The 13,569-nt window shown below is 42.8% G+C and overlaps 1 protein-coding gene across 1 annotated transcript in view; it reads left to right on the forward strand.

The window, feature by feature from the left end:
* The window catches only part of dnah12 (dynein, axonemal, heavy chain 12), a 429,714-nt gene that overhangs the window by 381,040 nt on the left and 35,105 nt on the right, over positions 1-13,569 (forward strand). The window contains exons 60-62 of the mRNA XM_086001602.1: positions 2,380-2,538; positions 4,518-4,662; positions 7,026-7,176. Coding sequence (XP_085857728.1) covers positions 2,380-2,538; positions 4,518-4,662; positions 7,026-7,176 — 455 coding nt within the window. The remainder of the gene's footprint in view (positions 1-2,379; positions 2,539-4,517; positions 4,663-7,025; positions 7,177-13,569) is intronic.

Genomic DNA, 13,569 nt, shown 5'->3' on the forward strand with positions numbered 1-13,569 from the left:
TGTGGAAAAATACAGATTATGGAGTGTGTCAATGTGAAATCCTATACGCCAACCAAGCTAAAGAGACTTTTTTTCATTTAAACACGTACTTGCATAATTTCACTCCATTTACATTAGTTTAGCATGATACTTCATCCATTGATGGTAATTATTATTGTTGATTATTGATCGATTATAACTAGAAGGCTGAGTAACTGTTTTGGGGAAATTAGATCCACACCGCACACGTGCAGAAATCCTTATTTTTTTTTACCTTTTGTGATCAGAAGTGCAAGGCGCCTATTTCTTATGTTCTTATGTCAGTAATCGGTTAGTGACAGCCGAATGTGCTTCCTGTCCGGGAGCAAAGGTCAGCAAGGGACAAAAATAGCAACTCATGATTTCTATGCCAAATGTTATGATTTTTAAGATTTTGTCTCTCAATTTATGAGATGGTGGGGTTGGCATTACTGGGTCACCTACCTGGACAACTCTACCTGTGACTCTGAAAATAACAACCCTCACTCAATTTCTATACCACAGGCTCATTTCAGGCAACCATAAGGGACTTGGTGTAATATCACAGAAGGTGCCGGTCAGATAAGTATTCATCAGCTAACTGATGCACTTTCCAGGAGAGTTGCATGATACAATCGTTCAGTTTTAGTGCATTGCTGGGTTCCCCATTGTGCAATGTGCAATAGATGGCAGACACAAGTTTCTACCATTAACCCCCTCAATTTTCTTAATAGGAACACTGAATGTCTAGATTGTATGTGATCAGATGCAAATAATCCTTCATGTGAATGCTAGATTTGCTGGTAGTTGCCATGATGCATTCACCCTCAGGAATTTTGCTCTCCTTGAGCTCTTCCAGAAAGATAGTCATGTAAACAGATGGTTTATGGGTGCCATGAATGCACCTTTTGTTGCCATGGATAATGACCCTACTAAGAGTTGCAAGACAGCAGCTGAGGAGTCTTACAGCAAGGTATATGCCTCGACCAGAGATTTTGCTGAGAACCAAACAGCTCCTAAAGAGGCTTTTTCAACAACAACAACTTGTATTTATATAGCGCCTTTAACAGAGTAAAATGTCCCAAGGCGCTTCACAGGAGCATACTCAACAAAATTTGACACCGAGCCACATAAGGAGATATTAGGGCAGGTGACCAAAAGTTTGGTCATATTTGACCTCCCTGTACTGATCCCTTCCAACCAGCCCCCTACTCCTCCAGCTTGCCCACGATCACAATCTTGTGGAGACCACCACCCCCCCCCCCTCACTCGATCTTGTGGAGACATCCCCCATGCTCCTCCCGGCCTGCGATTGCAATCATGTGGAGACATCCCCCATGCTCCTCCCGGCCTGCGATCTTTCATCGACCACCTCCCGGCCTGCGATTGCGATCTTGTGGAGACATCCCCCATGCTCCTCCCGGCCTGCGATCTTTCATCGACCACCTCCCGGCCTGCGATTGCGATCTTGTGGAGACATCCCCCATGCTCCTCCTGGCCCACGATCTTTCATCGACCACCTCCCGGCCTGCGATTGCGATCTTGTGGAGACATCCCCCATGCTCCTCCCGGCCTGCGATCTTTCATCGACCACCTCCCGGCCTGCGATTGCGATCTTGTGGAGACATCCCCCATGCTCCTCCCGGCCTGAGGTGACCCTCCTCTCATGGAAGCTTGGGCATGGGATGGAATTGCTGCTGGCTGTACCTCTGGCACTTGTGCTGAGCAGCCTGGTGTTGCCTCCTATATGCCACCTGCATGGTGCTCTGAGAGAGAAGGCCGGATGCCTAGCATGGGCTACTGTCCTACGAAATGACGGCCTCGTGCTTCAGTTGTCACTGTTCTACTGGGCCCTGGATCTGTATCCCTGCTGATCAGTCGGCTGGCAGCTTCAATGACAGCTACCAGATCCTGAAACCCCTGCCTGCATCCCAGTCCTCGCTGTCTCAAAGCCGGTGTAAAGGGTGCTATCTAATCTGTCCCTGACTGCCACCAGGGCAGCAGTCTGTGATTCTGTGGAGGTGGAGTCACCAACTGGTCCCAGACATTTTCTATTATAAAGATAAAATATAACGATATACTGTTTTTCTGAATTGAACCACACCAGGCACTTTCAGTGTATGGTGATTCTAGCTTTGTAACATCTATTTTGACCTCCAATGTTCTTCATTATGGACGATAACTCACTTGAAAGTGGTTTGCAGGCAGTAATGGATGTGTGAGGTGCCATTTTAAACAATCTTGACCCTTTCTTCATCAGTTCTATCCATAACATATTGGAATTAAGGAAAGGACATTTTATTTACTGAGGTCTTTAAACACTGATGCAACCTTCGGTTTTGTAATATGTTTACATAAATTAATAATTTTCTTTCCAACCAGGACGAGACATGATATCAATTATCAGGAATTTATGTTCCTGCTGACCGGAGGAGTGGGACTACAGAACAAACTACAAAACCCTGATCCATCCTGGCTCCTGGACAAGAGCTGGGATGAGATCTGTCGTGCAAGTGATATACCAAGCTTACAAGGGCTAAGGTAATAGTTAATTTAATCAAACTGTTTTTTGCCAGTCTTGTCACAGTTACAGGATGGCTGGTATTCTGCCTCAATGGTTTTAAACGATCATATTATAGTCAGAATAAAAGTACTAGGAAATAATTACATAGCAGGAATCTCATTAAATAAATCAAAACTGGAATAATTTATAGCTATCATCTAAACCATGAAATGAAATGACATTTAAAAACATTCCCACATGTAATTTTTCAAAAATTAGTTGATAATCTGTGGTGTTGCTCGTGGACAACAATAACATTTGTGTTTTTCTCTTCCGGTAACAGAATCTCTCTTCCGCAGGTTCTGCTTCCATATTTTGTATGGCATTTACATACTTTCTTATTATCCTCTTTGTTTCTGAAATGCTGACAAGTGTAAAGTGCTGCACATAGGATGTAACTACGAGATTTGGGGATAGTGCAGGAATAGTGGAGTTGAGGTAGAAGATCAGCCATGATCTTATTGAATGGTAGAACAGGCTCGAAGGGCCGAATGGCCTACTCCTGCTCCTATTTCTTATGTTCTTATAAGTAACACACACAAGCCTCATGAATGGTGTTGGAATAACTGAGGATGATGCAGAAATGGAACTTGAATCTTAGCAGCCTTGACGATAAGAACATCCAACCAATGCAGAACTGCAATCAACAAAGCCAACAAAATGGTAAACTACATAGCCAAAACACTTGATTCAAAGTCTGATGTGGTTTGACAAGAACACTGTATAGTTTGATTATGACTTACATGCAACTGTTTTGACTATGTAGTGCCCAGTTCTGATCATATAGAGAAAGTAGAATCTGCACAATGTTACAAATGTGTTTCTTAGCTTATTTCATTCACCAATTTAAACTATTCACCTTGTAGGATTTGTCCTTTATAAACTGCAGCATTATTGCCTCCCAGGAGTGAATAACATTTTGCTTTGGCTTTATATCAGGCACAAAGTTTTTGTCAGTTTCCCTGATTTTACAGATTACACCGATTACCGGCTGTAGGTGGGTGGGGCGGGGGGTGCGCACAGTGCAGCCTGTGTCAAAGCAGTGAATGACTGACCGCAACTTCAGGATTTCTGAGTTAGGATGTGCATACGCTACATTCTGAAGTTGCGGTCAGTTTCAAAGGGGTAATAACAGCCCAGCAAATGCCCACAAAACCCTTACATCTGGCAAAAGCAGGCATAGGGCCTGCTTTCACCAGCATAAGGGTTAATATAAATCTTAAATAAAAAAGTAAAAAATCATGCACAAACATTTAAAATTAGTTTATGTAAATTTTGGCCCGGGTTAAAATGTTTTAAATTATTTTTCAAAAAATTAAATTTTTATTGTATGTGCTTTATTGAAGGAACTTTTAATTAAATTTGAATGGGAACATTTATTTTGATTCCAGTTGTATAAATTATTTAATTATTTGGGGATTCCTAATATGCTCATGGGGATTCGTTCGTAAATGGAATCCGCATAAGCATATTAGGAATCCTCCTTTCTGATTGGAGGACCTGGCCCACGTGATCCCAGGGATGCTTCCGAACCGCCTGCGTCCCTGGGCTCCGTGGGTCTTTACGCAGGCGTACGCCTGGAGGTCCAGGACCCGAAGTCTCTGAAGCCCAGGAGCCTGAAGGTAATTGTGGATTTTGTTATCGGGTCGGAGGCGTACTCCGGAAGTACGCCTCCAACCGCAAATTCTGGGTTAATATTTCTAACTTGTAAAGTTTTTAACCAAAAAAATCCTGCATATTTGCACATTTTTCCATCATCGTTGAACAGATGTTAAGAGTTATGGAGGTTCTTTGTGTTCGGTTTTGGTTTTGTATGTCTGTAAAGTTCAAACAAACCAATGCACCAATAACTTTATTAGCTTTGCAAAATTCTAGTCTTGTTTTCATGTGAGTGGTTAGAAAGCAATAGCAAAATGCAAAAACTGAAAGTTTATCAATTTCCACATTTTCCAATTAGGGATCATTTCTCTAAGTTTATTGGAGAATGGCACAAGATCTATGAAAGTAAAGACCCACACACTGTTCCTTTACCAAGTCCATGGGATCAAAAAATCAATGAACTTCAGAAGATGATTGTTCTGAGGGCGCTTAGACCTGACAAGGTAAAAACAAAAATACATGTTTTCCAATAATAGAATTCAGAAGATTTTGACTTTCTTTTACTCAAGAAAGATTGAAGCAATAGGTAGAATATTGTTTTTGACTTATTACTTGAACAAACGCAAGTAAATAAGAAGAAAAACCTTGCTTCTCTAAAAGCTGCCTTTATTAATGCTGGGTACCACTGTCCTGTACTTTGTAACACAGGTTCCCCTTTATAGCATCTTCACACCTCAAAACATCTCAAAACAATGAACTACTTTGAAGTGCATTGAATAGAGACAGTCATTCTGCACCAAGATGAATGATTACATAATCTGCCTTTTTGGTGGTATTGGGGGAGGAACTTTGGCTGGATATTGGAACTCATTCCTCTGTTTTGTGAGATGAGATCTTTAATATCCACTTATTTTTGTTCATTGGATGTGGGCAACACTGGCAAGTCAGCATTTATTTCCCATTTCCTAGTTGCCTTAAGGGCGTTAAGAGTTAACCACATAGTATGGAACTAGAGTCACGTGAGGGCCAGATTGGATAGTGGTGATAGGCTCCCTTTCCCAAAGTATACTGGTAAACCAATTGGATTTTTATGACCATCTGGCAGCTTTCATAGACATTATTTTTTTCTGGTGCCAGCCCACAACGTACCAGATTTAATGAATTCAAATTCTCAACATGTAGTGGTGAAATTTGCACTCACTGGGTGAAATTCAACTTCAACGAAGGTGCAATTCGGGCGGTAGTGGATCGGCTGCCAGTTGTACACGCCGTCCGATTATCCTTTCCATTGATGTCACCAATGCTGATCCACTCCCACCCATTTTGTGCCCTCACCAAAGTCAAATTTCACCATCATAATATCTTGGTTGCTAGTTCAGTACCATAACCACTACACGGACCATGGGGCTTCAGTTTACCATCTTATCTAAAGGATATTGCCACTGACAATACAGTATTCATTCAGTACTGCACTAGTGTGTCAAACTTGATTACAAACCTGATAGATTACAAAACTGGGTATCCGGCTTAAACCCACACTAACTGAGCCAAGCTGACACACTTTTTACGGAAGGCTGTATGGAGGATGTTGCATTAGTTTCAAATTAGATGCTACATCGAGGTAATTTCCAGCAAGCTGTCTTCCTGCAGAATCTCAACGATATAAATAATTTAAACTACCTATAATGCAAAATGATTTGCCAAAACTGCACTCCCTAATAGCATAGTTAACATAAACCTCTAAATGAACTCTGTTCCTGGTAATCTTGTTTCAAGCTAGTGCAAAGCAGTGCCCAAAGTATAAGCAAGTGGTCCGATCTGTTTTTTTCTCCTGTACTTTAAGATGTACACTTCATTTTTCTCTCTGGATTCCTTCTCTCATCAAATTTATAACACTTTGGCGGCTGTTGTTGTGCAATCACATGTAATTAAGATTTTCCAACACATAGAATCATAGAATGATACAGCAACGAAGGAGGCCATTCGACCCATCGTACCTGTACCAGCTCTTTGAAAGAGCTATCCCATTAGTCCCACTCCCCTGCCTTTTTCCCATAGCCCTGCAAATGTTTCCCATGGTACAATTATATTAGATAAACTCTCCTGTAAGTTGCCAGTCTTCTACGTCTCCCAAAGTCTGTCTGGATGGCATTGGGATGTAGGAGTAAACTAGTCTAATATTTCAAATATCGCACAGCTACCAGAAGCTGATCTATAATTAAATTCTTCGCATCCATTGTAAAATGGAGAACTTCTGGTTTGTCTGAGTAGCCTGCTCAATAGAATATTTAATTTCTACTTACCTGAAATTAAGTTTGAAATATTTTGTGGCATTTTAAAATGCTCAGTTTCTTACCATCTTAATATTTTCTTTTCATATTTTCCTGAATTATCACTATTTACAGTTAACCAGAACCACCTCACAAAAGAATATACATTTCTCTGATAGTTTCCCCTCTTTTAACAAGTGAAACATCATTTGCAAGAACTAAAACCAAACTATATCAATGCGGAGTCTATTCAGAAGGGGCTGGTGGAATAGTGCACTACAACATCTCTTCTGCAAAATCATTTTCTTCCTTTTAGAGTTCCGTGTGCAGAGTTATTTGACCTGTGATGATCAAGTTGTTTTAAATTCATATTGCATAACCTACTCAATGGGGAGAGGCAAAAGTTTTTTTCAATACCCAAATTTTCTGAGAAATACTTGAAACTGGGTTTATCTTGCTGTTACTCCTTTTCTTTTACTTGTGTAATTATCTGCTGGAAAGGTTACTTTTGTGTATCTGGATATCTGTGGAACAATTGAGGGAGTGCTAATAAAATCTTTAGGGCATCTTTCTAAAAATGTCATTCTGTCTTTCAGATCATCCCAGCTGTGGCAAATTTTGTTGCTGAAAAATTAGGGAAGAGGTTTGTGGAACCACCTCCATTTGATTTAGCAAAGAGTTATGGAGATTCCAACGCCACATTACCACTTTTGTTTATACTCTCTCCGGGGGCTGATCCAATGGCAAGTGAGTAGATCTCATATTTGCTGTGTCTCTCACATCAGCCATTTCTTTGTAAAATTTAATAGAGAGAAAATGATTCTTCTGCATTTGTTTAGCTTTTAACAAAAGAGGGTCTAATTGAAACATACTAAAATTCTTAAGGGGCTTGACAGGGTTAATGCTGAGAAAATGTTTCCCCTGGCTGGGGAATCTAGAACACAGGGTCACAGTCTCAGAATAACGGGTCGGCCATTTAGGACTCAGATGAGGAGAAATGTCTTCACTCAAAGGGTTGTGAATCTTTGGAATTCTCTACCCCAGCAAGCTGTGGATACTCAGTCATTGAGTATATTCAAGACAGAGATCAACAGATTTTTACATATTAAGGGAATCAAGGAATATGGGGATAGTGCGGGAAGATGGAGTTGAGGTCGAAGTTCAGCCATGATCTTACAGATTGGCGGAGCAGGCTCAAGGGGCCGAATGGCCTACTCCTACTCCTATTTCTTATGTTCTTATGTTCTAAAAGTGACAATGAATCTGTTGGATTGTCGTAAAAACCCGACTGGGGGGGATTGATTACTTAACTCGATCCCTATCCAAACAGCTATAGAAACATAGAAACATAGAAGATAGGAGCAGGAGTAGGCCATTCGGCCCTTCGAGCCTGCTCCGCCATTCAACAAGATCATGGCTGATCATCCAAACCCCAGCACCCGGTCCCTACACCGACAGCCATCCCACCCAAGCCCTATCCCCGTAACCCCGTAACCCCACGTATTTAATCCCCCCTAACACTAAGGGCCAATTTTTATCATGGCCAATCAACCTAACCCGCACATCTTTGGACTGTGGGAGGAAACCGGAGCACCCGGAGGAAACCCATGCAAACGCGGGGAGAATGTGCAAACTCCACACAGACAGTCACCCGAGGCCGGATTTGAACCCGGGTCCCTGGCGCTGTGAGGCAACAGTGCTATACATACAATGCTTGCACTAACTTTCTATAAGTTTCACTGGAGCTTGTGCTATTATTTTCTGCAATTCCAGATCTGTGGAAGAAAAAAGTAAGATTAGAATGTTGGCTAATGTCTATTCATATGGGAGTCAAATGAGTTAAATTACACAAATAAAGGTTGAAAGTACAGCTTCAAATATAATAATATAAATTATGGTATTCGTCATTGATTCTACACACATGAAACTAAGGGGGCTAAATTGGATAGCCCCCTAAAATGATTGAGGGATCACGATGCGCGATTAACCCGCTCCTGTTGATTGAAATGCAGGCAACATGCCAACTTTGTGCTGCCTGCTCATTATAATGGTTCAAGGGGGAGGGATTCAAATTCCTGGGACATTGGAACCGGTTCTGGGGGAAGTGGGACCAGTACAAACTGGACGGTTTGCACCTGGGTGGGACTGGAACCAATGTCCTAGGGGGAGTGTTTGCTAGTGCTGTTGGGGAGGGTTTAAACTAAAATGGCAGGGGGTTTGGAACCTGTGCAGGGAGACAGAGGAAAGGGAAGCAAGGATAGAAACAAAAGACAGGAAGGAGAAAAGCAAAAGTGGAAGGCTGAGAAATCAAGAGTGTAAATCAAACAGGACCACAGTAAATAATAATTCTAAAAGGACTAACAGTGTTAAAAAACCAAGCCTGAATGCTTTGTGTCTTAATGCGAGGAGCATTCGTAATAAGGTGGATGAATTAGCTGCGCAAATAGATGTAAACGGATATGATATAATTGGGATTACGGAGACATGGCTCCAGGGTGACCAAGACTGGGAATTCAACATCCAGGGGTATTCAATATTCAGGAAGGACAGGAAAAAAGGAACAGGAGGTGCAGTAGTATTGCTGGTTAAAGAGGAGATTAACACAATAGTAAGGAAGGATATTAGCTCTGATGATGTAGAATCTGTATGGGCAGAGCTGAGAAATACCGAGGGGCAGAAAACATTAGTGGGAGTTGTATACAGACCCCCAAACAGTAATGCTGAGGTTGGGGATGGCATTAAATGGGAAATTAGAGATGCGTGCAATAAGGGCACAGCAGTTATCATGGGTGACTTTAATCTACATATAGATTGGGCTAACCAAATTAGTAATAATACTGTGGAGGAGGAATTCCTAGAGTGTATGCAGGATGGTTTCCTGGACCAATATGTTGAGGAACCAACTAGAGATCAGGCCATCTTAGACTGGGTATTATGTAATGAGAAAGGATTAATTAGCAATCTTGTTGTGCGAGGCCCCTTGGGGAGGAGCAATCATAATATGATAGAATTCTTCATTAAAATGGAGAGTGAAGTAGTTGACTCAGAAACTAGGGTCCTGAATTTAAAGAAAGGAAACTACAATGGTATGAGGCACGAGTTGGCTAGGATGGATTGGGGAACATTACTTAAAGGGTTGACTGTGGATAGGCAATGGCAAACATTTAAAGATTGCATGGATGAACTACAGAATTTGTTCATCCCTGTTTGGCATAAAAATAAAACAAAAAAGGTGACTCAACCGTGGCTAACAAGGGAAATTAGGGATAGCATAAGATCCAAGGAGAGGACATATAATTTGGCCAGAAAAAGCAACAAACCTGAGGATTGGGAGCAGTTTAGGATTCAGCAAAGGAGGACAAAGGGATTAATTAAGAGGGGGAAAATAGATTATGAGAGTAAGCTTCAGGGAACATAAAAATTGACTGTAAAAACTTCTATAGATATGTGAAGAGAAAACGATTGGTGAAGTCAAGTGTAGGTCCCTTGCAGTCAGAATCAGGGGAATTTATAATGGGGAACAAAGAAATGGCTGACCAATTAAATACATACTTTGGTTCTGTCTTCACAAAGGAGGACATAAATAACCTCCCAGAGATGTCGGCGAACATAGGGTCTAATGAGAGGGAGGAATTGAATGAAATCAGTATTTCTAGGGAAATGGTGTTAGGGAAATTGACGGCATTTAAGGCTGATAAATCCCCAGGGCCTGATAATCTACATCCTAGGGTACTTAAGCAGTGGCCCTAGAAATAGTACATGCATTGCTGGTCATCTTCCAAAATTCTATAGACTCTGGAACAGTTCCCATGGATTGGAGGATAGCTAATGTAACCCCACTATTTAAAAAAGGTGGTAGAGAGAAAACGGGGAATTATAAACCGGTAAGCCTGACATCAGTAGTGGGGAAAATGCTAGAGACCATTATAAAAGATGTAATAACAGAGCTCTTGGAAAACAGTGACAGGATCGGACAAAGTCAACATGGATTTACAAAAGGTAAATCATGCTTGACTAATCTACTGGAATTTTTTGAGGATGTAACTGGTAGAATAGATAAGGGAGAACCAGCAGATGTGGTGTATTTGGACTTTCAGAAGGCTTTCGATAAGGTCCCGCATAAGAGATTAGTGTGCAAAGTTAAAGCACATGGGATTGGGGGTAAGGTACTGTCTTGGATAGAGAACTGGTTGGCAGACAGGAAGCAAAGAGTTGTAATAAACGGGTCTTTTTCCGAATGGCAGGCAGTGACTAGTGGGGTACCGCAGGGATCAGTGCTAGGATCCCAGCTATTCACAATATATATAAATGATCTAGACGAGGGAACTAGATGTAATATCTCCAAGTTTGCAGATGACACAAAGCTGGGTGGGCGTGTGTGCTGTGAGGAGGATGCAGAGAAACTCCAGTATGATTTGGACAGGTTGGGTGATTGGGCAGATGCATGGCAAATGCAGTATAATGTGGATAAATGCGAGGTTATCCACTTCAGTGGCAAAAACAGGAAGACAGATTATTATCTGAACGGCAATAGATTGGGAAAAGGGGAAGTGCAACGGGACCTGGGTGTCCTTGTGCACCAGTCGCTGAAGGTAAGCATGCAGGTGCAGCAGGCGGTTAAGAAGGCAAATGGTATGTTGGCCTTCATAGCGAGAGGATTCGAGTACAGGAGAAAAGACGTGTTGCTGCAGTTGTGCAAGGCCTTGGTGAGATTACACCTTGAGTATTGTGTGCAGTTTTGGTCGCCTTATCTGAGGAAGGATGTTCTTGCCATGGAGAGAGTGCAGCGAAGATTCACCAGACTGATACCTGGGGTGGCAGGAATGACGTATGAGGAGAGATTGGGTCGATTAGGCTTATATTCGCTAGAGTTTAGAAGAATGAGAGGGGATCTCATTGAAACTTATAAAATTCTAACAGGACTAGACAGACTAGATGCAGGAAGGATGTTCCTGATGGCAGGGGAGTCCAGAACCAGGGATCACAGTCTAAGGATAAGGGGTAAGCCATTTAGGATTGAGATGAGGAGGAATTTCTTCACCCAGAGAGTGGTGAACCTGTGGAATTCTCTACCACAGAAGGCAGTTGAGGCCAATTCATTAAATATATTCAAGAAGGAGTTAGATATATTTCTTAAGGCTAAAGGGATCAAGGGATATGGGGAGAAAGCAGGGACAGGGTACTGAATTTGGATGATCAGCCATGATCTCATTAAGTGGCAGAACAGGCTCTTCAATGTTTCTATGTTTCTAATGATTTATGCGTGCAGCCAGCACTATTCATTGCACACATCAGCATGGGGCCCAAAATCATAACTTCCTAGCACTGCTTAAAGCTAACCTGCAGTGCTTAAAGTTGGCCTGCACCTCTTATAGGGGAGCTGCATTGTGGCTGGAGCAGGTGCTGAGAGTCATGCAAGAAGTGAATTTGTCCTGGGAAACAGTGAGGAATGGCACAATATGGGTCAGCGCAGGCTCCAAGGTTTTCAAACGTTGCACTGGAGGTAGCTGTTAAACGTCGTATGCTCATACAAGAGGGACTATTGTCCTACTCTATAACTAATAAACCACAAGGCTGTGTTTCCTTCAGGATTACTAAAGATAATTTTGCAAAGTTGAAAACACCTCGACACAAGGTGGTTCTGAGTCCTGGCTCTGTGTGGAGCTTATCCTCCTCTTGGAGGGGAGGGAGAATCTGAGCAGCTCCCAGGTTGATTCTTGACACTTATTCGCAGCAAACTTACAAACCCCAGTCACTGGGGCTTCACTGTCCGCATCCTCTGGAAAGTGCAGTGACTTCAGATGTTCGACTAAGTGATCACATTCCTCTGCCTTTTTACTCAGTAACAATTCCTTATGTTTCCCTTTCTCCTGAACGTCCATTAAGTGTTTGCGGAGTTAAACCTACAACAAAAAAGATAATAAAATAATTCCAAACGGAGCTCAAATAAGAAAGTGAATAAAGTGGTTGAACTCCCCAATCCTAAGAAGGTGGTGAGGTTATCTAGTCCCAGTCTTGGCGATGAGTTGGGATCAGTTTTGCAGGAGTGTTTCCTCTTTCTCTGCTGCCGTTCCCTCCGTCTCTCACAGACTCTGAGGTACAAACGGGGGCACAAACTTTTTCCCCTCTCTCACAGTGATTTAAATAACCCTGATAAGTTCTTTCAATAAGGGGACAACACCTGGCAAAATTTAACTGGAACTTACCATGCGACATTCAACATCACTTTGCTGTATTTTTTCCAGCTTTAAACAATTTTCTGAATTTTTAAAATTCTATTTCTCAATTTTGTTTCACTGTGGGCCTAAAAATTGTTTGCTTTGGCCTCAGCACTGCGCCTCCACCTGTTTCAAAGTGCGGCCGCCGCTCAGTCCCCAGTACCGGACTACGCGTCTCCACAGAAAAAGGTACTGACAAAATCCCGAGACAATGCTCGTCGGGTTCCAGGGCTCCGTATTTTAGCAAGTGCCATGCAAATTTGGATCAGCTCCGATTCTGAGGTCACAAACAATTCTCTGTGAGGATTCCTGGGCCAATGTGTATTGGGCACCTCACCCCGCTCCAGCTTACTGTATGCCGGCTGCGTGGCCTTTGAATTTAAGTGTGCGGGATCTGACAGATCAGTGCGCGCCTGCGCACCTTACAGGGAACAATGGCGTGACTATTCCACTTCTCTCAATACACAGGGGAGGAGACAGGGGAGACTGCTGACCTAATGGCATTATCAGCAGTCCTGCCTGTATATTGATGGAACAAACCAACTTAAATGTTCTCGTGACCACCAGTAAGGGGGTGGCAGGGGGGGGAGGGTGCGCAGATTCCCGATTGAGGCCAGATCAACATCCGGGCCCCACTGTCCAGGATCCACTCTCCATTTCCGGGCCCCAAAGTCCGGGACCCACACAGCACCTGCGCATTGAAGCCCGCTCCTGCAGAATTGCGCGGCCTGCTATGTTTAGTGCGCTGCTCGGGGGTACATTCTCTCTCTCTCTCTTCCTCCATCAGTCTCTCTCCCCTACCTTCCCCCGTCTCTCTCCCCCCTCCTCCCTCCGCCTCTCTCCCCCCTCCTCCCTCCGCCTCTCTCCCCCCTCCTCCCTCCATCTCTCTCCCCCCTCCTCCCTCCGTCTCTCTCCCCCTCCT

The sequence above is a fragment of the Somniosus microcephalus genome, chromosome 11 (genome assembly GCF_052327205.1).
Source record: "Somniosus microcephalus isolate GS21.2 chromosome 11, FLI_Smic_1.0, whole genome shotgun sequence".
Taxonomy (NCBI): Eukaryota; Metazoa; Chordata; class Chondrichthyes; order Squaliformes; family Somniosidae; genus Somniosus; species Somniosus microcephalus.